Source organism: Mandrillus leucophaeus, unplaced genomic scaffold (genome assembly GCF_000951045.1).
Source record: "Mandrillus leucophaeus isolate KB7577 unplaced genomic scaffold, Mleu.le_1.0 Scaffold157, whole genome shotgun sequence".
In the NCBI taxonomy this organism is placed as follows: Eukaryota; Metazoa; Chordata; class Mammalia; order Primates; family Cercopithecidae; genus Mandrillus; species Mandrillus leucophaeus.
The window spans coordinates 1,393,062-1,420,891 of record NW_012101554.1 but is presented as its reverse complement, the minus strand read 5'-3'; the positions used below and the strand labels follow the sequence as shown (position 1 = coordinate 1,420,891).

At 35.8% G+C, this 27,830-nt stretch overlaps 2 protein-coding genes across 5 annotated transcripts in view; one reads left to right on the top strand and one right to left on the bottom strand.

The window, feature by feature from the left end:
• APPL2 (adaptor protein, phosphotyrosine interaction, PH domain and leucine zipper containing 2) overlaps positions 1 to 10,742 on the top strand; it is a 64,832-nt gene extending 54,090 nt beyond the window's left edge. For all 3 annotated transcript variants that reach the window (XM_011975516.1, XM_011975515.1, XM_011975517.1), the window contains exons 18-21: positions 6,777 to 6,813; positions 7,006 to 7,146; positions 7,940 to 7,987; positions 9,588 to 10,742. In XM_011975516.1, coding sequence (XP_011830906.1) covers positions 6,777 to 6,813; positions 7,006 to 7,146; positions 7,940 to 7,987; positions 9,588 to 9,722 — 361 coding nt within the window. In that variant the 3' untranslated portion in view covers positions 9,723 to 10,742. The remainder of the gene's footprint in view (positions 1 to 6,776; positions 6,814 to 7,005; positions 7,147 to 7,939; positions 7,988 to 9,587) is intronic.
• A 4,174-nt stretch (positions 10,743 to 14,916) lies between these two features.
• The window catches only part of KIAA1033 (KIAA1033 ortholog), a 62,092-nt gene continuing 49,178 nt past the window's right edge, over positions 14,917 to 27,830 (bottom strand). For both annotated transcript variants that reach the window (XM_011975513.1, XM_011975514.1), the window contains exons 27-33: positions 27,192 to 27,258; positions 26,664 to 26,750; positions 23,844 to 23,991; positions 20,878 to 20,974; positions 19,724 to 19,920; positions 19,294 to 19,393; positions 14,917 to 17,193 (exon numbers count right to left, since the gene is read on the bottom strand). In XM_011975513.1, the coding sequence (XP_011830903.1) occupies positions 17,126 to 17,193; positions 19,294 to 19,393; positions 19,724 to 19,920; positions 20,878 to 20,974; positions 23,844 to 23,991; positions 26,664 to 26,750; positions 27,192 to 27,258 (764 nt within the window). In that variant the 3' untranslated portion in view covers positions 14,917 to 17,125. The remainder of the gene's footprint in view (positions 17,194 to 19,293; positions 19,394 to 19,723; positions 19,921 to 20,877; positions 20,975 to 23,843; positions 23,992 to 26,663; positions 26,751 to 27,191; positions 27,259 to 27,830) is intronic.

The following is a 27,830-nucleotide window of genomic DNA, read 5'->3' as shown; positions in this document are numbered from 1 at the left end:
AGTATCAGTAGCCAAACTGATCAGGTGGAAGAAAGGATACCAGAGATTGAAGATTAACTTAATGAAATAAAAGTGTGAAGACAAGATTAGAGAAAAAAGAATGAAAATGAATGAACAAAGCCTCTAAGAAATACGGAACTATGTGAAAAGACCAAACCTACTTTTGATTGGTGTACCTGAAAGTGACAGGGAGAATGGAACCAAGTTAGGAAACACTCTTCAGGATATTCTCCAGGAGAACTTCCCCAACCTAGCAAAACAGGCCAACATTCAAATTCAGGAAATACAGAAGACACCACAAAGATACTCCTCGAGAAGAGCAACTGCAAGACACATAATCGTCAGATTCACCAAGGTTGAAATGAAGAAAAAAATGTTAAGGGCAGCCAGAGAGAAAGGTCAGGTTACCCACAAAGGGAAACCCATCAGACTAATAGCAGATTTCTCTGCAGAAACCCTACAACCCAGAAAAGAGTGGGGGCACACATTTAACATTCTTAAAGAATTTTTAACCCAGAATTTCATATCCAGCCAAACTAAGCTTCATAAGCGAAGGAGAAATAAAATCCTTTACAGACAAGCAAATGCTGAAGGATGATGTCACCACCACACCTGCCTTACAAGAGCTCCTGAAGGAAGCACTAAATATGGAAAGGAAAAGCCAGTACCAGCCACTGTGAAAACATACCAAAATGTAAAAACCGTCAGCACTATGAAGAAACTGCATCAACTAATAGGCAAAATAACCAGCTACCATCATAATGACTGGATCACATTCACACATAACAATATTAACCTTAAATGTAAACAGGCTAAATGCCCCAATTAAAAGACACAGACTGGCACATTGGATAAAGAGGCAAGACCCATCAGTGTGCTGTATTCAAGAGACCCATCTTATGTGCAAAGATACACATAGGCTCAAAATAAAGGGAAGGAGGAAGATTTACCAAGCAAATGGAAAGCAAAAAAACAAAAGAAAAAAAAGCAGGGGTTGAAATCCTAGTCTCTGATAAAACAGACTTGAAACCAACAAAGATCAAAAAAGACAAGGGCATTACATATGGTAAGGGGATCAGTGCAACAAGAAGAGCTAACTATACTAAATATATATATATACCTAATACAGGAGCACCCAGATTCATAAAGCAAGTTCTTAGAGACCGACAAAGAAACGTAGACTCCCACACAACAATATTGGGAGACTTTAACATCCCACTGTCAATATTAGATAAACAAGACAAAATTAACAAGGATATTCAGGACTTAAACTCAGCTCTGGACCAAATGGACATAATACACATCTACAAAACGCTCCATCCCAAATCAACAGAATATACATTCTTCTCAGCACCACATCGCACTTACTCTAAAATTGACTACATAATTGGAAGTAAAATACTAGTCAGCAAATGCAAAAGAACAGAAATCACAACAAACTGTCTCTCAGACCACAGTGCAATGAAATTAGAACTCTGGAGTAAGAAAGTCATTCAAAACTGCACAACTACATGGAAACTGAACAACCTGCTCCTGAATGACTACTGAGTAAATAAATAATGAAATTCAGGCAAAAATAAATAAATTCTTTGAAACCAATGAGAACAAGGACACAACATACCAGAATCTCTGGGACTCAGCTAAAGCAGTGTTTAGAGGGAAATTTATAGCACTAAATGCCCACAGGATAAAGTGGGAAGGATCTAAAATCGACACCCTAACATTACAATTAAAAGAACTAGGTTGGGCACCGTGGCCCATGCCTGTAATCCCAACACTTTGGGAGGCCGAGGCAGGTGGATCACCTGAAGTCAGGAGTTCGAGACCAGCCTGGCCAACATGATGAAACCCTGTCTCTACTAAAAATACAAAAAATTTGCTAGGTGTGGTGACAGGCGCCTGTAATCCCAGCTGTTGGAGAGACTGGAGCAGGAGAATCGCTTGAACCCAGGGAGGTGGAGGTTGCAGGAAGCTGAGATCATGCCATTGCACGCCAGCCTGGGCAACAAGAGCAAAACTCCACCTCAAAAAAACTAGAGAAGCAAGAGCAAACAAATTCAAAAGCTAGCAGAAGACAAGAAATAACTAAGATCAGAGCAGAACTGAAGGAGATAGAGGCACGAAAAGCTCTTCAAAAATCAATGAATCCAGGAGCTGGTTTTTTAAAAAGATTAACAAAATTGATAGACCACTAACCAGACTAATAAAGAAGAAAAGAGAGAATCAAATAGACACAATAAAAAATGCTAAAGGGGATATCACCACTGATCCCAGAGAAATCAAACTACCAACAGAGAATACTATAAACACCTCTACACAAATAAACTAGAAAATCTAGAAGAAATGGATAAATTCCTGGACACATACACCCTCCCAAGATTAAACCAGGAAGAAGTCAAATCCCTGAATAGACCGATAACAAGTTCTGAAATTGAGGCATTAATTAATAGCCTGCCAACCAAAAAAAGCCCAGGGCCAGACGGATTCACAGCCAAATTCTACCACAGTTACAAAGAGGAGCTGGTACCATTCCTTCTAAAAGTATTCCTAAAAATAGAAAAAGAAGGACTCCTCCCTAACTCATATTATGAAGCCAGCGTCATCCTGATACCAAAACCTGGCAGAGACACAACAAAAAAAGAAAATTTCAGGGCAGTATCCCTGATGAACATCAATGCGAAAATCCTCAATAAAATACCAGCAAACTGAATCCAGCAGCACATTAAAAAGCTTATCCACCATGATCAAGTCGGCTTCATCCCTGGGATGCAAGGCCAGTTCAACATGCGCAAATCAATAAATGTAATCCATCACATAAACAGAACCAATGACAAAAACCACGATTATCTCAATAGATGCTGAAAAGGCCTTTGATAAAATTCAGCACCCCTTCATGCTAAATACACTGAATAAACTAGGTATTGATGGAACGTATCTCAAAATAATAAGAGCTGTTTATGACAAACCCACAGCCAATATCATGCTGAATGGGCAAAAACTGGAAGTATTCCCTTTGAAAATTGGCATAAGACAAGGATGCCCTCTCTCAGCACTCCTATTCAACATAATATTGAAAGTTCTGGCCAGGGCAGTCAGGCAAGAGAAAGCAATAAAGGATATTCAAATTGGAAGAGAAAAAGTAAATTATCTCTGTTTACAGATGACATGATTGTATATTTAGAACACCCCATCATCTCAGCCCCAAAACTCCTTAAGCTGATAAGCAACTTCAGCAGTCTCAGGATACAAAATCACTGTGCAAAAATCACACGCATTCCTAGACACCAATGATACACAAACAGCCCAAATCATGAATGAACTCCCATTCACAATTGTTAACTAAGAGTATAAAATACCTAGGAATACAACTTACAACAGAAGTGAAGGACCTTTTCAAGAACTACAAACCACTGCTCAATGAAATGAGAGAGGACACAAATGGAAAAACATGCCATGCTCATGGATAGGAAGAATCAGTATTGTGAAAATGGCCATGCTGCCCAAAGTAACAGTGCTATTCCCATCAAGCTACCATTGACTTTCTTAACAATTAGAAGAAAACTACTTTAAATTTCATATGGAACCAAAAAAGAGCCCACACTGCCAAGACAATCCTAAGTCAAAAGAACAAAGCTGGAGGCATCACGCTACCTGATTTCAGACTATACTACAAGGCTACAGTAACCAAAACAGCATGGTACTGGTACCAAAACAGAGATATAGACCAATGGAACAGAACAGAGCCCTCAGAAATAACAACACACATCTACGACCATCTGATCTTGGAAAAACCTGACAAAAACAAGCAATGGGGAAAGGACTCCCTATTTAATAAATGATGTTGGGAAAATTGGCTAGCCATATGCAGAAAACTGAAACTGGACCCCTTCTTTAACACCTTATACAAAAATTAAGTCAAGATGGAATAAAGATTTAAATGTAAGACCTAAAACTATAAAAACCCTAGAAGAAAACCTAGGCAATACCATTCAGGACATAGGTATGGGCAAAGAGTTCATGACTAAAACACCAAAAGCAATGGCAACAAAAGCCAAAATTGATAAATGGGGTCTAATTAAACTAAAGAGCTTCTGCACAGCAAAAGAAACTATCATCAGAGTGAACAGGCAACCTTCAGAATGGGAGAAAATTTTTGCTATCTATCCATCTGACAGAGGGCTAATATCCATAATCTACAAAGAACTTAAACACATTTACAAGAATAAACCCCATCAAAAAGTGGGTGAAGGATATGAACAGACACTTTTCCAAAGAATACATTTATGTGGACAACAAATGTGAAAAAAAGCTCATCATCACTGGTTATTAGGGAAATGCAAATCAAAACCACAATGAGATACCATCTCACACTAGTTAGAATGGCAATCACTAAAAAGTCAGGAAACAACAGATGCTGGAGAGGATGTGGAGAAATAGGAACGCTTTTACACTGTTGGTGAGAGTGTAAATTAGTTCAACCATTGTTGAAGACAGTGTGGCGATTCCTCAGGGATCTAGAACTAGAAATACCATTTGACCCAGCAATCCCATTACTGGGTATATACCCGAAGGACTATAAATCATTCTATAAAGACACATGCACATTATGTTTATTGCACCACTATTCACAATAGCAAAGACTTGGAACCAACCCAAATGCCCATCAATGATAGACTGGATAAAGAAAGTGTGGCACATATACACCATGGAATACTATGCAGCCATAAAAAAGAATGACTTCATGTCCTTTGCAGGGACATGGATGAAGCTGAAAACCATCATTCTCAGCAAATTAACACAGGAACAGAAAATCAACCACATGTTCTCACTCACAAGTAGGAGCTGAACAATGAGAACATATAGGCACAGGGAGGGGAACATCACACACTGAGGCCTGTTGATGGGTGGGGTCAAGAGGAGTGATAGCATTAGGAGAAATACCTAATGTAGATGATGGGTTGATGGGTGCAGCAAACCACCATGGCACATATATACCTATGAAACAAACCTGCACGTTCTGCACATGTATCTCAGAACTTAAAGTATAATAATAAAAAAAGAGAAATCTAGGTTACCTGATTTAAACAGCAAACTTCTAAAAGTGACCCACAAAATATGCATGTATTAAGTTTTCACTTATAAGGGAATTTTACAAAATACCTATGAAAGTTATTCCAACTTGAGGGAAATTGTTTATGATCTATATTCAAAAAATTAAATTCATACCCATTAATAGGGACATAAAAGTAACATTTCTTAAGCTTTGTCTACTTAAATTCCCATACACATTTCTCATTAACTGTATAACCACCTCTGGGAAGTGGGGATTCTTACCACAGTTTTACAGATGAACCAGTTTTAAGAAGTCCCGGTGACTTGCATAAGATCAGGTGAGGAGCCAGGATAGAACACTCAATCTCGAGTTCTCTGATAAGTCTTACAGTTTAATAAGTATAACTGCATGTATTTCAAACTGTAGCCTTTTGGTTGGGGGGAGGTAACAGTTTTCCTGAGATGTAATTCACGTATCATACAATTTAAATGTACAATTCAATGGTTTCTAGTATATTCAGAGTTGTACAACCATCACCACAATCAATTTTAGAACATTTTCATCACCTCAGAAAGAATATCCATTATCCCCTGGCAACCCACCCAGCCCTAGGAAACCACTAACCACTAAAATTGCCATCGCTATAGATCTGAGCATTTAACAGATAAATGGAATCATAACCATTTTTTCCACAAACTATATTTTTGCTTTGACCTGTAAAACGTATAGTAATAATTTATAATACCATGTTAATTATTCCAACACGAGTACAATACAGTAGAAATTTATACCTACTTATCTAAGATAGGAATAAATTCTCATATAGTTTATTTTCTAGGATATGTCAACCTGATTATTAGATGATGCTTAAAATACTGTTAAAGAAATATATTCTGAAGGCCCGGCGTGGTGGTTCATGCCTGTAATCCCAGCACTTTGGGAGACTGAGGCAGGCAGATCCCCTGAGGTCAGGAGTTCACCAGCCTGGCCAACATGGTGAAACCCCATTTCTACTAAAAATACAAAAATTAGCCGGGCATGGTGGCTGACACCTGTAATCCCAGCTACTCGGGAGGCTGAAGCAGGAGAATCACTTGAACCCGGGGGACAGAGGTTGCAGTGAGCCAAGATTGCACTGCTGCACTCCAGCCTGTGTGACAGCAAGACTCTGTCTCAGAATAAATAAATAGTAAATACAAAAAAAAAAAGGAAATATATTCTGGAATACCTTGTTAAACATTATTCCTCTTTTACCCAAACTGAAGAGTCAAAAGCCCTTCACTATTCTCTCACCCCTACCCCATCTTTTTCAAGAATGTTAAATTTAGACTAAGTTGATCTAGTACTCCAGGGACATTAAAGTTGCCAATGGATGTTTGCTGAGAGGGAGGCTGTACAGAATATAATCCATCCATATTATATAGCAGATCTATTGAGAATTATAATGCTGTCTTTTTGGGTAAGTTGCAGAATCCTGTGAAGTTAAATGTTCTACTTGCTGTATAATCTTCCACGATAGATACCCTGAGCTTTAGCTACACAGCCTCCGTAAAGGCAGAAAGCAGGACATGTGGTCACACAGAGCTATCTTGCCTCATCCTCAAACAGGCTTTCTCTCTATTTGGGGGAATTTGTTTTATTTTATTCTGGACTTCTACAAACTCTTCTAGGAATATTCAGTTTATCCAACATTTGTGATATAATGTATCTTTTAAAATTTCAGGTTGATAGATCCACAGACTCAAGTATCAAGGGCCAATGTAAGTACCTCATACAGGTTCATCAGTGATTACTCCTTAATTCACCTTTGTATCTGCCTTAAACACAGCCTAGGCACTTACTAAAGATCTGCCACTAATAGGACACTTTTTCTCATGACTTTTCCAGAGAGTAACCTTGTCAGTTTTTAATTCTAGTAGTTGTATGATCTGTTTCCTTTTTTTTCCCCCCAGTTTGAACTTACCAGTGTCACACAATTTGCTGCTCATCAAGAAAACAAGAGACTGGTTGGTTTTGTCATCCGCATTCCTGAATCCACTGGAGAAGAATCTCTGAGTACATACATTTTTGAAAGCAACTCAGAAGGCGAAAAGGTCTCTTTTTCATGTGAAGATCTCATAATATAAATATCTCAGTCCAAACAAGTCCATTTTAAAAGAGTTTTCTGGCATTACCTCATTGGATATTTAGTTGATTATTCTGCATGTCTCCATCCAGGAGTTCAGTTAATACCTCCTAAGAAGGCCTCACTGAAAGAAAACTCGATTTAAATCTCTCTGTGGGAAATACCTACCAACCAGAATAGGGTGAATAAGGAAGAACTCTGATGGCAAGACATATTATTTAGTCAGGATATAAGGAAATGTTGAAAGCAGTTCCCCTCGAATTTGTTCTTTAAAAAAAATTAAGGCAAAAGCTCCAGTAGAGAATAATTTAGTCTCAGAGAGCAAACCAAGGAAGATATTAGAAAAGTACACACAAGCTGTTGGTTTAGTATGAAAAACTTTTGACTATATCTGCGAGTTAGAATTTATCACAGTTAACCAATTCTTCTTTCAGTAAATTATGTTTGCCACTGTGTATATGAACATGTCATGGCTAAATACATTTAAGAGAGAAAAAAATTCCTATTAAAAACTTTAAACACTGGAATTAACCTGAGTTTCACTTACCTGGAATATTTTTTGTATGGCATAAATTGGCAACAGAGGTCAGGACAGTTGGATGCAAATGCCCCCAGCCCTATGTGACGCTCTGCAGCCAGGTCCTGTGTTCCCAAGTGGGAACAGTGAGCACAGTGACCTCACTGTACTTCAGAATCACATTTGTTCTAAAATTTTATCCTTCTGTACCTTTGCCAATCACTACTTTTCTTGTCTTTTGCAGATATGTTATGCTATTAATTTGGGAAAAGAAATTATTGCGGTTCAGAAGGTAAGATGCATTCTAGTGCTGGTTTAGTAGCTACTCAAAACACATCTGTGTACACATACTAAGAGTCTTTTCAAAAAGAAAAGTGATGTTCACTGGAAAGTGTGGCCAAGTTTGGGATTTCCTTTTAAGTATTCTAACCACCAGACATTTTTGATCAGCTGGTTCCATGTTCACTGTTAACACCTGAGGACTTCTTATCACTGCTGGAGCTCTTGCTTATCTGTTTTCTTGCTTGCATACTAGTTGGCTAGATTTCCTTTCTTTCAGATTAAGATGATAGATAAGGACCCACCACGTGCTCTAAGGCCTTGCTTCTCAGAGTATGATCACATGCCCCACGGCATTGACAGACATCACCTGGGAGCTTTTAAGAAATGAGGACTCTGAGACCTCCCTGTCTTTCAGTAGCTTCTAATCTTTTGTTCATTCAGCAAATTTTTGAGAGCCTAGTTTGTATAAGAAAAGCCCTGGAATTATAGTAGTGAAGAAGACAGATACAGTCCCTGCCCCCAGGGGGCTTCTAGTTCAGCAATGTACAGAACTTTCTGCAATAATGGAAATGATTTATATCTGCACAATTTAATACGCCAACTGAATATGGTTAGTGTAACTGAGGAACTGGATTTTTAAATTTAACTCAAATTTACATAGTAACATGTAGCTAGTGGCTACCATATTAGTGCAGTTCAGTCTGTTGGAGAGGTAAGGAAGACCAAGGACTAAGTCCACATACATGAAATAATGGCAAGCACTGCAAACTAGTATTTAATGGCATTGGTCAAAAGTTGGCAAACTTTTTCTATAAAGGGCCTTTATGTTTTTGGCTGTCTCCCTTGCAACAAATTCAACTCTGCTATTATAAGACAAAAGCAGGCCAGACGTAGTGGCTCATGTCTGTAATCCCAGCACTTTGGGAGGCAGAAGCAGGAGGATCACCTGAGGTCAGGAGTTCAAGACCAGCCTGGCCAACATGGTGAAACCCCATCTCTACTAAAAATACAAAAATTAGCCAGGTGTGGTGGCGCACACCTGTAGTCCCAGCTACTTGGGAGACTGAGGCACGAGAATCGTTTGAACCCGGGAGGCAAAGGTTGCAGTGAGCTGAGATCACACCACTGCACTCCAGCCTGGGAACAGAGCGAGACTCTTGTCTCCCCTCCCCCCCAAAAAAAACATTAAAAAAAAGCAGCAGCATGGACAGTATGTAAATAAATGGGCACAGCTGTTTTCCAATAAAAATCAAGTGGTTAGCCAAATGACCATTGTTTGCCAACTTCTGGTATAGATTAAATGTGAGAAAAGAAAGGAGTTTAAAGATACAGAAGACAAAAGTTATGTGAAGGAAGTTCCTCTATGGAATCTTTGGAAAGATGATATGAATTGACTATGTAAACAATATTTTGGCTCAGAGGAAAACAGTCTAGATTGTAGAAGTGACATGCCTGAGTTTGAGAAGCAAGGAGACTCAGCTGAAGGCACACGTACAAAAGAGTCAGGAGAAATAAGACTAGATTACACAACATATTGAAAGCCAGGCCAAAGGGGTTTAAATGCATCTTAAGCCTTTTCTTTTTTCCCTCTTAAACTCTCCTAACTTCAGGATCCAGAAGCACTGGCTCAATTAATGCTGTCCATACCACTAACCAATGATGGAAAATATGTACTGTTAAACGATCAACCAGATGACAATGATGGAAATCCAAGTGAACATAGAGGCGCAGAATCTGAAGCGTAACTCACTTGCGCCTGTAGGGGAAGAGCAAACAGGAAGGAGAGCTACCTCCTAAGGGTTTTCAACTTCTCTGACATACAGGCACACTGACCTGATTTCCGAAGGCTGACAATCGTTTGTGGAATGTAATCTTGATGCCTTGATACTGAGACTTGGGAGGGAAACTAAGAAATGGTTGACAGCGTTCCCACCCATCTACAAATGTTATTTTAGGTGCTTTGTGGTAAGTCTTTTTTCTTAGATCGCGCTAAGATTTCTTAAGATTGTTCAGCGCTCAGAACAAAAGTTTGAAAAATGCATTGTTCATATGAATGTCATCTCTTTTCAGTTGCCAGTATCCTTTTTAAAAAATGGCAAAAGCCTAGATTTACAATTTGATGAACACTAAATATTTCCTATTAATATAATCTATTTTTGTATTTTACTTAATGAGCTTTAAGTGCCTGTCGTTCTGAAAATTGTGTATTTATAATTCAGCTTATCTCATAATTGGACCTAATAGCATTTCTTTGTGCAGTTAGGTGATGAGCACTGCTTTGAGGCCCAAGCACTAGTAGAGATGCGTGATGCAGGTCTAGTTCCAATAACTGTTCCAGACATCAAGCAATAAAAAAATGAATACCACAAAAGATGTTTGATTTTACAGTGGAGCCTAACTGAACCAGCATTCAGAAGTTTAAGGTCCTCCTAGGTATGAGTACTTTTAGTAGTGGATCACTGTGGACAGGGTGCAGCTCTACCAGTTCCTGTTTCTTCTGAGCCAGACCCTCCTCAAGGAAGGGACCAATTAATTTTAAAACTCACTTGAAGCACAGCTGGTCATGGGGCTTGGTATAAAGTTCCTATTTCCACCCTGATACTTCCAATTCCTGGAACCCCAGCCCACTCCCCCATCCCTCCTCTCTATGAAACTAGTATAATGATTTTGAATTGGTACAGTGTGTTTAACTGTAACTAAGTTCAACAGACTATTATTATCTTTGTAATGAATTAACCTAGCAATAAAAATTATTCTGTTTCTTTCTTTTGTTTGTTGTTATCTTCTGGAACATCCCTGGAAGAAAACTAAAGTCAGCTCCATAACTTTAACATTTAATTTCCCAAAAACTAGGGCATAATGAAATCACAGAGGGGATATAGTATCAAAAAATACTTCCAGTCAACATGAGTAGAATATGTGATCCCATTGCTAAAATTTTTAAAGGTGTTGCTTTTAAAATGTTGGATTAATAAAATAACTTTTGTAATCCAAAATTAGGTTAATATCATAGGATCCATTTGAAATGTATACACCATAAAAGACATAGTGAGTCAGTCTAAGCCAGTATGAAATTATGCACCATAAAATTATTAATTCATTGTTCACTAATGCGTTACAAATTTGTATGACATACCTGCTTTAGATCAACTGGTTCTCTGACAGACTGCAAGAGCCACAGTCCCCTGAACGTTTTTTTTTTTTTTCTTGCTTAGACTTTTTTGGGAGAGGGGTATAATCTCACTCAAGTCCTAAACAATTATTAGTTTGAAAACTGAAACACGATACATTTCTGTATACATTTCAAATGGATCCTATGATGTTAACCTAATTTTGGAGTACAAAAGTTGTTTTATTAATCCACCATTTTAAAAGACTGCACGGCTTAAATAAGACACAAAGCATGCGCATCATTAGGGAAAAATAAAAAGACTGAAATTCAGTCCACTAAAACTAACTTCATCAAAAACCACCACAGAGAATGAAAACACACAACTAAACCAAAGCTACTAGCAAGCACACAAGACCAACAAAAAATTAGCATCCAGAATATATAAAATACTCCTACAGGTAGAAAGATAAATTGAAAAAAAGTCATGAAGGCATTTCATACATTAAAAAAGACAAAGTGCTCATAAACAGACTCCTTATAGTAATCAGGAAAATGCAAATTAAAACCACAGAAACATTTTATATTCAGCAGACTGCAAAAATTCAGCTGTTGGCAGAAATGGAGCAAAGGGGAATCTCCTCTGCTGCTGGGATGAAACAACAGTATGGCATTCTGTCCAGTACATTGAAAGGGCACCTGCCCTACTACCTAGCAGTTTTACTTGGAGGTACACAGCCCAGAGGAACTCGAAACACCTGGACCCAGGGACACGTTCAATAATGATTACAGCATCGTTGTTTACAATATCCCAAAAGTGAAAACCACCCAGATGTCATCGACAGAAGATAGCTATATTCACGTAATGAAATGCTCAACTACAGCTATATGCATCAACGTGGATGAATTTTTAAAATAATACTGAAAAAGTTACAAAAGCATATAATATCCCATTTATATTTAGTTTAAAAACTGAAACATAACAATATTATCAATAGTTAGGAATATACAATCAGTTGTAAAACAAGGGAAGAGCAAGAGAATGGTTAACACCAAACCCTCACATGGTTTCCTCGGGCAGAAACTGCAGGAGCGAGGTGTTCTTAAAGGATATGGTAGCTTCTTTCCAAGTGCTTTATTTTCATTCTTCAAATAGTATAATACATATTATATACCTTGTATGCATTGAATATTTTTAAATAATTTTAAAACTTAGAACTAGTGGATGATTTGCCCCTTTTCTCCACTTACTGAAATTGTATTAATACACATTAAAGTGCTCTGAAAGATTAACAAGTGCCATGGTAAATGAAAGGCGGGAAGAGAGGAAATGGGACCTTTTTAGAAGCCAGCTATTCTTACCAATTCCCACTTCCCAGGCTGATTTAGCCTCACATACTCATCAGACTACTTTCTTTAGGGAAGAACAGGGCCTTCCTTACCTTGTCTACATCTGCCTGAGCCACTTAACAAGGAATGGTTCTTTAGACACCCACTTAAAGTCAAATACAGACTTTAGTTTCAATCGTTCCACCTAAAATAGTAGTAACACCTAATGCTTATATGCCAAGTTTATTTCTACCTATAAGAGTACAAATAAGTTATATAGTAAGAACTAACGTTTATAGTATATACAAATAGTAGCTAATATTTACTGTTTCCTAATATATAAAGTGTTTTATGCAAATTTAATCCTCAACCTATAAGCTGCATACTGTCATTATCATCCCATCTTTTGCACAAGGAAATGAAGCACAGAGATATTAAGGAATTTGTTCCTAAGCAGGAAATCGGGATTCAAATTGTTCTGGCTCCAGAGTCGATGCTTCTAAACACTCTGTGCTATATACAGAAGACCTCAAGAGAGAACCAGATACAAAGCAATCCAAATATTTCTCAATACATTAAGCTCTTGACAATTCAGTAGCAGTATCAACCTAAAGCATAATATCCTTAATACTTTGCTACCTTTTGTACAGATTCTGAAAAGATTAAATACTTTAATACTAATTTGATAAAGACAAGTGCTTCTAGGTATAAAAGGTAACTCCTTCCCCCATTAAATGAGGGCATTATTAAAGAATGGTTGACTACATGTAGCTCTTACCTACAGAATGTATTTATAGTCCGTAGAGATGATCCAAGAATTATGGTATCAGATCTGCATCGACTGAATAAATTTCATCTACATTCCTGAGTATATCTCCACTAATGGGAAATGGAGGTATCAGGTAAACTGAGTGGTAAAGAGGAGCCGAACTACTGAAAAGAAAATACTTACTTGCCCAACTTTTCTTATACATTATATATATATGCTGACCTGTGTTATAAGCTGAACTCTTAACTTTGCCATCACCATCTCGAGTTCACTGCCTTTGCTTAATCTCTACAGATTTCCACTTATTCTGGATTCCCTTTTTAAACTTCACATCTTTGACAGCCTATTAAAAGTATTCCGAACATCTAAAAGCCTTTGTTAAAAAAAAAAAATATGTGGCATTAAAACTTCACTTAAAAAAGGAATGTCATCTTCTGAAATGTCTGCAATGTGAAGCTGGAAAGAAAACCCTGTTACAATTATTAAAATCAATTAAAGTCTACCTTTTACATTTAGCAGACTCAGCATAAAAGAGCAACGTGAAGTATCCAATATTTTCTCATCTTTCCCACAATCTTACAAATTTACTGCCTCAGATGAAAAAAGGAACAGCAACCAGACTTAACTTTACCAAGAATGATTTCTGCAGGGTAGTATTTAACAGGATTGTATCTCATCTCCAGTGTAATATTTTGAAGGCTCTGTTGTTATTACTGTAGTCCCTGCTTATCTGAGAGGGATACACCAAGACCCCCAGTGCATGCCTGAAACTGCAGATGGTATCTAACCATATATATACTGTGTTTTTTCCTATACACACATACCTATGATAAAGTTTAATTTATAAGTTAGGCGCAGTAAGAGACGCAGTAACAATAACTAATGATGAAACAGAACAACTGTAACAAATACTGTTACCAATGCCACTGATAGAAGATTCATTCTTACCACAGATCTTAGCCACCCCACGTATGATTTCTTTCCCGAGAACTTTCATGTTTTCACTTAAAGTATGCAATTTCAGGCTTCTCTTACAGCATATCTGAATTGCCAGCATCACTACTCTTGCACGTTGGGGCCATTATTAAGTAAAATAAGGCTTACTGGAAGACAAACACTAATAATTTGACAACCTAGCTACCAAGTGATTCATGGGCAGGTAGCACATACAGCATGAAGATGCTGGGCAAAGGGGTGACTTACGTCCCAGGCGGGATGGAGTAGGACAGCACAAGATTTCATCATGCTACCCAGAATAATACACAAGTTGAAACTTATTGTTTCTGGAATTTTCCATTTAATATTTTCAGACCACAGCTGACCACAGGTAACTGAAACTAGAAAGTAAAACACGGGTAAGGGGAGACTGCTGTGTTGTTTTAGTTCAACTCAGGTTTGCAAATAGCACTATAGCTATTACTCACATTAAACACTGCATACTGATAATCCCTTTCCAGGATTAGGATTTAAAGTAACTTCATATTGGTTCTTTTTATTGGGAAAAAGCTCTGGAAAGATCAAAAATGTATAAAGGAAAGGAAAATACCTTTCACCTGGAATACATTGACAGAAGCCAATTTTATACTTCAAATTTTTTACCTATGTGCATGCATTTTTTAAAAAAATATTCCATAGATTTCATTTCATTCAATTAAGTGGGACCCCAAAAAGGTTAATATTAAGAACTACTGGTTTATGACATTCAATTTTGAACATAAACATCCAGGGGAAGGAAATTTTCAAAATTATGTTTATTAATGTTTTAGTATACACATTATATTCTCTTAGAATTGGGGGAAGAGGGAAACCCCACTCAAGTGAGGTAACAAACTTGCCATCTTTTACAAAATGTAATTAGAACTGACAATGTTATGGTTAGTCCTTAATTCCTGAGAATCTGAATTATCATTAAGTTTTCTGTGAACTTAAAACAAACGCTCACATTTATTTTTAAATTAACAGTATGTCTGAAAAAATAAAATCAATGTTAATATGTTATCAAGAAAAACCATCATCGAAATGTACATATGAACGTATTAGGTGTGAATATACTGAAGCCCTGTTGCTCTGCAGTTTGACACCATTTAAATTCTTGTTTCCAAGATCTTATTTCAAATACGTTAACTTATAATTTATCCAGATTGCAGTGACATTATTTTAACCTAAAGGAGAAATAGTTGTCTGTCATTTTCTTCTTAATTGTAGGTATCCAGGGAGTCAGCATGTGAACTCTATCTAGTATTGATAAAATAATTAATTTACACGTGTAGGGATAATGACCAGAGAACATGTGATTCTCTTCTAGTAACAATTTCTATCCCTTAATAGGAGATGATTTCAGAGAAGTTAGAGAAGAAAAACAGAGAAAACAATACTGTTGCTATAAAATGATGACGAATTTGATATAATCAAATGCAAGATCATTAATATAAACTTATAATAATGAAAATATAAATTATTAAGTATGCAGCATGCTTTAGGGCCATTTCTACAGTTATTATGGATTACAAATATTAAATGCCTTTAATCTATCCACTGTTCATAATTCTGTAAGCCATGTTTACATAATAAACAAAAAACATTTCCTACATATTCTGTCTCTTCTGACTTTTAACAATTAAAGTATTTATCCTGGGCTGGCAAGTTACCCTGACCCTAACCAGTAAGTACAAACAGGGCATTGTACATCCATTCTAAAAGCTGGAATCAAAGAATAACGTTAGAAGCATTTGCAGGATTTATCCAAAGAAATGTTTCGCAGACAAATGCAATAGAAAAAAATCAAGCATTTCCCAAAATGATGTTTGTATTAGAAAGTTTTAAACTTTTGTCTTCATTGTAAAGGTATCACTTTATTATATTTTTAAAAGGCCATGATTAACCATTTAACTAATAACTTACATACCTTTACAAAAAATAAAACTAACACTTGCTGGGTACGAAATTTACTCAAATCTTTCTGTACTTTTAAAATCAGTAAGTGATGTATCTTACTGGCTGTTTATTCTCACAGTGGTATTTTTTTTAAAAGCCTGAACAGTGTAATTATTAATCTGTTGTCTTAAATTATACTTGATATAAAAAAAAAAGTCTACCCAAACCATCACCAAAATTTCAATTCAATCTAATGTAGAAGAAACCTGAGTTTGGATGTAGAAATAATTCATTCAATTTTTTTTCTGACATCATACATCATGCCTTCAACCAAAATAGAAGTGAAACTTCAAACAGGACTCTATGGCTTTATCTGAATTTTCTGAGTACTAAGTAAATCTTAAATTTAAAGCAGCTGTTGGAGGTTAAATGTTCTCAAAGCAATGTAAACTAGTTATAAAATGTCTCATCAAAGACATCAGCAGCTCTTGTGAGTCACATGAAATTAACAATGAAAGAATGATCATCAGTTATACTGTACAGTGAGAGTACATAAAACACTTGTGCCTCACCTCTAGTATCAAAGCCATCTTCATATATTCCTTTTATGAGAATATTGATATGTATTCTTCATGAATTTCAGGCTCATTCCTTTTGTTAAGTATGTATTTACTGGCTGTATATAGTATATGCATTGAATTTCCCATGACTTGAAATAACTACAGATCAAAGATCTATGCAAATACAAATTACAAACATGGAGATTACAAGAAATCCGAGGTGATAGTTTATGAATCTGGATTTGCCCTTTTATAACTTCACATCAAATAGAAACATCTTCTACCCTCAAGTCCAGGCAAAAATCCAATTTTAAAATCTCATTCTCAACCTTTGAAAGTAGAGCCTTTGGAAACAGAAAGGACTTCACTTTAAAGCACTGCCTTTAAGAGTTGTAACATCTATTTTCCAGAGATGTGACCAAGGAAACAATTCATCAATAGTTTATCCATTCCACTGTTTTAACAATTCTGACGATTTCATCATATGTGCAGTGAATACCATCGGTATCATTTCACAACAGGATCAGCAGACGCAGCGCTGTCGGACAGGTCTCCGTTGCTTGTTTTAGTTTCTTCTGAAAGCATGAGTGAAGATAATAATGGATATTTATGTTCACTTTTAAACAATAAATTAAGAAGTAAAAAAAATTTGGGAAGAGCTATATTGCCAAACTTCAAATTACAGTTGCATCCATCAAATGTTTCTCTAACATCACAAATTATACCTTGTTTATATTTAAAAATTTTTTTAAATCTAGGCTAAACACTGCAATTGTTTCCACTGGTTTTTAATGAAAGTGGAGTTGAGGGAGTTCAGAACTGCATTGGGGTGGGGTTTCAAACCACATGGGCTCTTTTGTCCTGAGGAATCTTGACATTGCTGGTCTAAGAAAGGCCTGCTGCCCTCACGCCAGTTCCTCTAGCTGGGCCAAGAAAGGACCATTATAGTATGTTGTCATTCCTGGTAGGAATATGGCTGCAAACTCACATATCAAAACTATCCAGAATGAATAACTTTCCATTTGTATTTATAACTTATTATAATAAATTATATGTAATACATATTATTTCTTAAAATAATTTTAAATGAAGCAGCTTTTCACTGTTTTTGACAGAATGAATTCCTGGCTTTTTGTGCAAAATGTCATGTGTTCATATTTCATTAACAGACAAAGACTGTTTGAGTAATGTATTCAGAAACTCTGACTATATCTCTGAGCAAGCTGAAATAGTCTTAGAACAGTGATGTGAGTGATATATAACAACTGCAACCCCGGAGAGTTCCTTAAGAGGAACAGGCCAAAGCAAGAAATCCCACTGCCATAAGACTAAAGGGCTGTTTGTTTTGTTTTAATGCTTTAGCCTGAAAGCAAATGTCCAATCGACTCACAGTTTTCCCAGTCACATGGGCTGGGGAAAAGGTCTGGCATCATGAAACACATGAGTAGAACTGAGGCAATCACTGAGTTTCTTCATAATTTATATTGACTCAAATTCTTTCAAATGGCTTTGCTAATTTATCCTTGAAAATGAACACAAATGTAGTATGTATAAATTTTCATTTAATACTGAATATCTTCCGGATTAATAAGCTGAAACAATTTTTTCAAGCATGTTTATTTAGTCTAGATTCAAAAAAATGCCTGGATACGCACCTAATAAGTAATATTAGTAAGTAATATTTAATTTATGCAACAATGTCAAGAAATAAGGTAGTTCATCTAAGTGGTCTATCCAAATGAGTCACCTCTATATATATAAAGAAAAAAGGTATATTTTAAAAATTAACATAAGATTAACAAAAACATCTTGTTTTATGAAGAGCTTTTTATCTTGATTTATGAAAACTTCATGAAACAAGACAAAAAGGAGACTAGTAAACATGAAAATTATAACGGTCAACTAGTTGCTGTATCTACTATTGATCCTCCAAGCAAAGAGAAATGTACGCTATACGATTTCCATGACAGAAAAAGGGAAACATCTGTTCCTCAGAGAAGATGATTATTCCTAAATTTCAAATCAGAGAGAAATATAACATGGGGACGTTATATATGAAACACTGAGCAATGCTCTTATGCCTTAAAAAGTATAGATTCCTTTCCACCATCCTACACAGAATACAATGGACAGAATCCTTTCCTTAATGACTGAAGTTCACTGAAATCACTATCAGTTATTATGGTTATACTGCCTGAGTCTCCAGGGCCTGACTATGAAAGAAGGCAGAATGCTATTTACTACAACTAAATAGCCCCTATGATTTTATACTTCTTTAATCATCTGTCCCATCTCATTCAGTCAACATCAGTCAGCAGCAGCTCTGCCTTCAGCAACATTTAGCTGTCCTCCTCTAATTTGTTCCTTCAAATCTAATACAGTTTGGGCCATGAAAGAAAAACCAAACTTGTGAAAAGTATATTTAAATTAAAAGCAGATGATCCTGAACAAGGGCTTAAAGGGTTACCAAGCGTGAAATGCATAAACTATATAAATTCCTTTTCAATTTCACACAAGATCTATATAGGCTTTACTTTTTTTAAAGACTTCTTGCTAGGTCTGTGTTATTTTCCAAAAGGACAAAGAAGCTGGATGTCTGACCAAATAAAATGGTACATTACTATCTATTACTCAAGACATTTATTGGTCTTTCCAAATGTAAACCACTCACTGACCTTCCTTCTCTTTCTTTTCTTGGTTTTCTTCAGCCGCAGTCTTGTCTGCTCTGAAGAAAATTCTTGCACTGCTCAGTGAGAAATATAGCAATTCAAATTCCTAAGGTAAATTAAAAAAATTTGAAATAAAAACCAAAAATACTTATTATGGCAAAACACCAAAAATATATGCATTTTTATGCCTCTTATTATTTTTAAAAGCTCTAGTGGAAATCACAAATACAGAAACTGAAATAAGTAACCCGCCCGTTTTTAAGATCTGAGTCAAATGGCTTCCAAATAGCATTCATTTTAAAATATAATCTTTTTGCCACTATTCATTTCACTTGTGAAAATGGGGGTTTCTATATGGCTTCTGCTTTTCAGACATTAAGAAGTCATGGATATCAAACAGTAAGTCAAAGCAGATGTGACTCTTAGGCTCCTCTACCTGTAGATAGACATCCAGTCGCTTTTGAGTGAGATTCATGGTTTGTAAGAGTTTTTCATCTTGACTGGCCGACTGCACATTCTGTTGCTTAGCAACTGCTCTGATCTCCTTCAGGTATTTCTCTCTAACAGACTGGAACCAGTGAAGTGAGTCAAACTCCCGGTACTGATCCAAAAGCTTTAGAATGTAAGCCACACCTGCAGCCATCAGCAAAACTAAGGTTAAATTACAGTGAGTACAGAAGTCATATTCTACTCCTTCACCAATAATTCCTAACACTAAACATTTTGAGTAGTAATTCCTAGCATTTTAAGTTTGTCCCCTTTCAAGTTACATTCTACAGCATAAATGAACGACAGGTTTAACAAAATGGCTTAATTCCTCCTTAAAACCAATGTAGAAGTATAACAAACTAAAGACAAGTCAATTAAGAAGAAAACAAATAACTACCATGGCCATATAAATCACCTGGAGAAACGATATAGCTGTAAGGATAAAGAATAAAAATTTCCATGACTTGTGCCTATAATCCCAATACTTTGGGAGGCTGAGGCTAGAGGACTTCTTGAGCCCAGGAGTTCAAGACCAACCTGGGCAACATAGTGAGACTCCTGTCTCTTAAAAAAAAAAAAATTTTTTTAATTAGCCAGATGTGGCGATGCGTGCCTATAGTCCCAGATACTTGGGAGGCTGAGGTGGGAGGATCGCTTGGGTCCAGGAGGTCAAGCCTGCAGTGAACCATGACTGCACCACTGTACTCCAGTCAGGCTGACAGAGCAAGACCCTGCCTCAAAAAGAAAGGAAAAAAACAAAAACAATTCGACTGCTAAAAAGATGGCAATTGAGGAAGCTACAAGGAAACCAGAGAAACTAAATATAAGATGTTAAAACTGTACAACCCCAACAAAAACAAAGCCTAAATATTAGGCCAAAGTAGACAAGTGATTAGCAATACTAAGAAGGCATTAAATAAGTTATAAACTATAGAAAACAAGTATTGTCAATCACATATTCCAGCTAAAAAACATAGTAAAAAATGCTCATGAAAAATAAATCTATAAAGACCATATAGACCTATTCTCAAGCAAATGTTTCTAAGAATCCATTACAAGGTCAACATAAAATTAATGGAAAAACAATTCCATTAAACTTACCCATGGCAAAGCCATCATCAGTAAAGGCAGCTCCAATTTTATTTTTTTTATTTAGTTTTTCCTTGCAACTAATGGAATGTTCTACAAAGTTCAGGGTCTAAAAAGATGTAACAAGATGTCAGAAAAACAATTTTACTAAGAAAATCTTCAGAATTCCTAAAACAGACATTTCAAAAATTATAAATAGAATCACTATAAAAAGAATAGAATAGAATCTAGGTTCCAGTCCTTTTCATCTGAAACATTTGCCTTAGGTGCTCTCTTGGTGAAGATACAATCTATACAAGTGTATCTTCATGGCTCTCCTTTCCAAGTCCTTTAAATATGGGCACTCACTCAATCACTACTTAACCGAAGAACAGTGCCTTGTATATTTCATTATAAAATATTATGCACATTTTACAGAGAAGGACACTGAGCGTTGGGAGATTATCTCACCCAAAGTCATATATTAAGTGAACCTGGAGTTATTAAAGTAGGCCTGCTTTACTTCAAAGCACAAATACTCTTAAAAACACAGGCAAGACAGTCCTTACTTACATCTACCTAATTCATTTGAAAATACTATTTCTTTTCATGTTCTTAAGTGTGAAATCCTCAAAACAGTACGTCTCTTGAAAATTCAGCTCTTCCAAAATGCCTTATCTAATCTAATCTTTTATTCAACAAAGATTTACTGAAGCTTACAATATACCAGCGTTATTAAGTACTTATGATTAAACAAATGATTACTATCTAGAGTCCAGAGTCTAGAGCAACACTGTTGGCAGGGACAGAAATGTGTATCTGCACCATCCGGTACATACAGTAAGCCACTAATCACAAGCGGCCACAGAACACTTGAAATGAGGCTAGTGTGACTGACAAGCTGAATTTTTAATTTTTAAAAAAGTATTTTTATTTTTTTCACCCTGCCTTATGATTTTATGAAATTTTAATTAAAGTAGCCACATATGACTACACATGGATAGCACAGCTCTAGAAGAGTAAATGCAGAAGTGTTTAAAAACTAATTATCATATACAGTGTGCTAAGCCTACACTGGAAACAAAACCAAGTTTCATTTTTTTGACTGTGGAACTTATTCAGCAATTAATCACCTACTTGTGAATTTTTCATCAATCATTAATTCAACCTTTTTTAGAAATCTCATTTATGCTTGTCTTTTTTCTGGAACTACACTACAAACTCAAGTACAAGAACAGGATTCTATACTTCTTTGTAGTGCTCTTAATCCACTTTGTTTTCTCCATCACTAAGCGACTTCTAACAACTGCCTTGTAAAACTCTAGACTTTTCCCTAAGCTTACCAATGGGTTCACTGCTGTCTACAATGGTTTGAGTACACTGCCCTTCAAATTAAAAAAATATGGTGAGAACTCACTCCAAGTTAACTCTAGTATTACCAAATAAGACACTCTCCCCTCCAGTTTGACACCATCTTAAGATGAAAAGATTCTTATCAGATGAATATGAATATTTTTTGCTATATCACAGTTAAAATACAATTATGATAGAAAATTAACAAAAGAAACAAAATTCATGGAAAAAAGCTGTTTACAGGCTATTAGTTACTTTCAATAGGTAATAATGGTTTTAATATGTAAGAAGATATGTTAACAACTTGGGCAGTAATATGAAAAGTCACTATTCTTGATCAAATTTAAATTTAATAAAGAGCTTCAACTGCTGGGTGATATTTAGATTTTTAAAGCTATCTACTTACAATTTTTTTTAAACCTTATAGGAACCTTTAAGCGAAAACCACTCTTTATTACTAATATATACCTCTTAAACTCTTAACTCCATTTTCCCTAATGGAACAGTTGTTTTGTTTTGTTTTTTTTTTGAGACGGAGTCTCCTTCTGTAGCCCAGGCTGGAGTGCAGTGGCCGGATCTCAGCTCACTGCAAGCTCCACCTCCCGGGTCCACGCCGTTCCCCTGCCTCAGCCTCCCGAGTAGCTGGGACTACAGGCGCCCGCCACCTCGCTCAGCTAGTTTTGTGTGTGTGTGTGTGTATTTTTTAGTAGAGATGCGGTTTCACCGTGTTAGCCAGGATGGTCTCGATCTCCTGACGTCATGATCCACCCGTCTCGGCCTCCCAAAGTGCTGGGATTACAGGCTTGAGCCACCGCGCCCGGCCAGCAGCTGTTTTTATAATGCAATTTTTGATAACTTGAACTACTTTTAGATAGCAACTACAGAGTTAGAGCAAGAACACATTAAGAAGCATTAAAAATTTAGTCTACATGTTAGTATTTACTACTGAATAGAGAGAAGTTATCTTGAAACAATATGCTTTAAGAAATGTGTTAGAAAAAACTATAATAACAGCTAGTCTACATTAAGCACTTAAAATGATTATATATTAATAATTCTGCCCAAAGATTCTATGGCATATACTCATATAACTTAAAAAACACTCAAATTTCTCCAGTAATTATTTTAAAAAATAAGAATCTATCTTAGGCCACACGTGGTGGCTCATGCCTGTAATCTCAGCACTTTGGGAGGCCGAGGCAAGAGGACTCCTTGAGTCCAGGAGTTCAAGACCAGCTTGGGTAACAGTGAGACCCTGTATCTTAAAAAGAAAAAAAAATTACAAAAATTAGGCATGGTGGTGCACACCTGTAGTCCCAGCTACTAGGGAGGCTGAGGCAGGAGGCTGGCTTGAGCCCAGGAGGTCAAGCCTGAGTAAGCCATGATCACACCACCGCACTCCAACCTGGATGACAGGGCAAGACCCCATCTCAGAAAAAAAAAAAAAATCTAACAATAAGTAAGTGTCCTTCAGCACAGCTAACAAGTAAAAATTCTATGTCACATTCACGGAGATGACATTTAGTTTTATATACAACAAGGAAATTAATAGTGTAGTCTGTATGCATTTCATGTTACAAAGAAACCAGATCTATTTGTTCCTATTTTTTTTTTTTTAATTCATTTTAGGTTCTGGAAATACTCACCAGAGGGGGAACAATTATATAGAAATTTCGGAGATGTATATTCTTTGGCCTTCGAAATTCTGGAGCAAAAACATCTACAAGCATTTTGAAATATTCTGTGCCTTCAGCAGAATTTCGTGTGTGATCACTGAGGACTGAATCCAAATGCCTAAAAAGCAAAAAATTATTTGGTTCCTTTCTCACAAGAAGCGTGGCTTTGAAAAAAAAATCCATGTCTCAATAATTTACATAAGAACATTCAAAAAGCAGGAAACACTATAAGACACTTCTAAACAAATTTTCTTGGAGTTCAGAATAAACTCATTTTCTTACGGACAGAAAACTGATCAATATTAGTAAATTTAGTCCCAAAAATAGACTATTAGAACATCTTGGGACTTAAAATAATAGTTCCGTATTTCTTCTTCCCACCGTAAGGCCTGTAGAACTCCTCTTCATTGTAAATAATTTCCTCTTCCCCTTAAATCTCTAATGTTTCTCCTACATTCCCTTACCTCAACTTAAACTTGGCTCTCTTTTCAAGAACTCAGTTTCCCTCTCAATCTTCAAAAACATCAGCTACTTTTTCTCCTGCATCCCTCAGGTACAGCTACTACCACTTTCAATTATTCCTCCACCACTGTAAGGAAGAAATCTTCCTTTATGACTCACATAATCCAGCTATATCTAACTACCCAAATACTCAACTACTTCTTCCTAACAGCAGACATCTACTAACCTTTTAACCACTATCCTACAATTACGCAGGATTAGGATGCCTGCTCCAGGTCTCCACTGTCTATGCAGATAATCTATTCATTATCGTGACCCTACATTTCCTTGACTTCAATCAACCACTCCCTTGCACCAATCTGGATCTTGCAATTAGCAATCAGCTTTACCCTAGAGATCTTATAAGACAATATCCTACTCTCTGATTTCCTCACATTGCTTCAAAATATTTTTCAAATAGTCAACAGTTTTGGAGTGAATGGCATCATTTAACATAAGGTAAAGGTCTGATCCTTTCCTTTGAGATACACATCACAAACTATTTAAACAATTTTCAGGCACATGACTTCAAACAGCTTAACTTTGCACATGGCTTATGTAATTTGGCAAAGAGCTAAGCTATCTAACAGACTATTCTAGAGCAAAGCTTTTGTGCTGGGGCCTTATTCTCATAGAAATGCATGCATTTTCCCATATACTTCCTTTTTTAAAAAAATTTCAAGTCTATCAAAAAGTTAAAATTTAGTATAATGAACATCTGTATACTCTTCAACTAGATTCACCACCTGTTAACATTTTGACACAACTGTTTTCTCTATTTTTCTGAAACACTTGAAAGTTGTGGACCTTTTATCACTTAGTCCATTAATGCTTTGGCATGAATCTATTAAGAATGAAAACATTTTTCTACAAAGCCACAGAACACTGTTATACCCAAGAATAAAATACAGTATTAACTAATATACAATGCATGTTCAAATCTCCCCCAGTTATTCCTCAAATGTCCTTTACAGCTATTTCTTTCCTTATCTAGGATACGATTAAGTATCACCCATTACATATGATTATCAGGTCTCTCTATTCTCCTAATCCAGAACAATTTCCTTGTACTTTTTGTCCATGCCAAATGTTTCATAAAATGCTCACATTCTAAATTTTTCAGGACATTTCCTCCTAATAAATTCAGGATAAACACTTCTGGCAAGAATACAAACTAGGTACTTGCCATTGCATTGCATCAAGAGGCCATATAACATCTGTCTGCCCCATTACTGGTGATGTTAAGTTTGATCACTTGGCCAAGGTAGAATATATTTCTCCACTGTAAAGACAGTTTTCTCCTTTGTAATTAATAAACAATTTCATGAGATGATTACTGAATGAATCCTGTTCTCTAAAAACTTTTCACCTCGTCTTTTAGAAACCACTGGGGATTCTTGCTTGATTTAAAGTATTAGAGTGATGGTTATAATTCCCCCCCCTAAATTTAACATGCATTCTTCCATAAAGAAATGACTTTCATTCTCTTATCATTATGATCTTCTGATAATCCTTCTTATCATTATGACTCATTGATTCTTTCTTATTCAACAGATTTTTATCTATCATTATTCTTTTTTATCAAATTGTCTCCCCTTTGCCCAGGGGTGCCCCTTCATGCCTGATTCAATAACCTGCTATAAGTATGAATAAAACATACAGTTTTCTAAACATATTCTTAGCAATTCCGCATGCCTCCTGTTTTATGTTACAATATCACAACTGACTCAAGTCCTGCACTGTTCAATAAGATAGACATTAGCTATTTAAATTTAAATTAAGATAAAATGTATACTTCAATTCCCCAGTCACATTTGCCATATTTTAAGTGTTTACCAGCCATATATGATAGTGGCTACAGTGCTGCTATAGATTACATACACGAAGGGACCGGCATTCTAGAATACTGTTGGTGAAGAGAAATATTTTAAAAAGTAAAAAGAAAACAGGTGAAATGAATTTTATGATTGAGGTATTTGGTGTTCCTCCTTTTATATTAAATCTTCAAGATTAGTTATGTACTTTATACTTGAGCACATCTCAATTTGGATCAGCCAAACTTTAGGTGCTCAAGAGCCATGTGTGGCTAGTGGCTGAAATACTGGACAGCATGTTCTAGAAGCTGGAAAGGTCTTAGACTACTGAAGTCTTAAAAATTATACTTCATAAACTGAGACCATAATTTTGTATAATAAAAACAGTGGCATATAAATTACATATTACCCTCTAGTCTTCTGTTCAGAATGTTTTTTATAAACACACTTTTGTATATCTCCAAATTTAGATTACCTTGCTGCTTTTAACGTTTCTTCTGCAAGACCTTCTTCTTTTACCAGTTCTTCAAAATTTACAATATCTTCAAGATCAGGAACAAATCTACATGAGAATTTGGGAAGGCATTTATTAGGTCAAGTAAAATATGTACAATTGACACAGATATGAAAGTGGTACTGCAGGACACTAAAATTTTCAACTATGTATTTGGAAACAACTGTGCATTTCAGTTATTATTCATATCACCACTTTAGGTCCAAATTGAATTTTAGATATGAATATTTTAATCCTTAAAATCATGTAATTTTTACATGCATTCATAAACCATATTGATAAATTAACTATAACCTTAAGAGAAATATTTTCAGAAGTCTGCTGCAGTCTTAAAATTTGAGAAAAATCTAGAATAGTTTTCTTCCATATTTTATCTCAAAATATATCAAGAACAAACACCTTATCTACAATATCATTTGTAACAAATATTTAATGGACATAATTTTTAAAATGGCATAAACAAGGCAAAAATGATGTTTGCATCCATACCTAATGGCATTGCTGCTACAATGAAGACCACCAGATCTTATCATTCGTACATAGCCCATAGCATTACCTTAAAAACCACACAAAAAAATCAGATATTTATATAAATAACTCTAAATTCTAATAGGAATATAGTTATATACAGTAGTAAATTACAAGGTTTCTACTCCTAAGTACCAAAATATTTTGCTATATTTTACTTCAGTTCTTGTTCCATAAAAAGTAAAACTGTCACATATTCCTACACTCAAAATATATACTTATATACAACTATATTAAATATTTAAAAATAAACATTACTTTCATTTGATAAACTAAAATCATTAAATGCTGACTACATTAAAATGGTCAAACTTAAAATTATAATATCAATAATTTCTCCACTCTCACAATGAGATTCAATCTCCCACACACACACAATTGGAAGTGATATCAAGAAATCTTTATTTGATGCCTCCCAAATTTATATGTATGGCCTGGACTCCTCCTCTAAACTCTAGGTTTTTTCATCCAATGCCTACACCTTTATGTCTAATAGAATTTTATATTTAATATGTCCAGTGCAAGCTCAGGATCTTTATCCCCAATTCTGCCTATCTCAGAAACTGGCAATTCTATCCTTTCAGTTGCTCAAGCCAAATG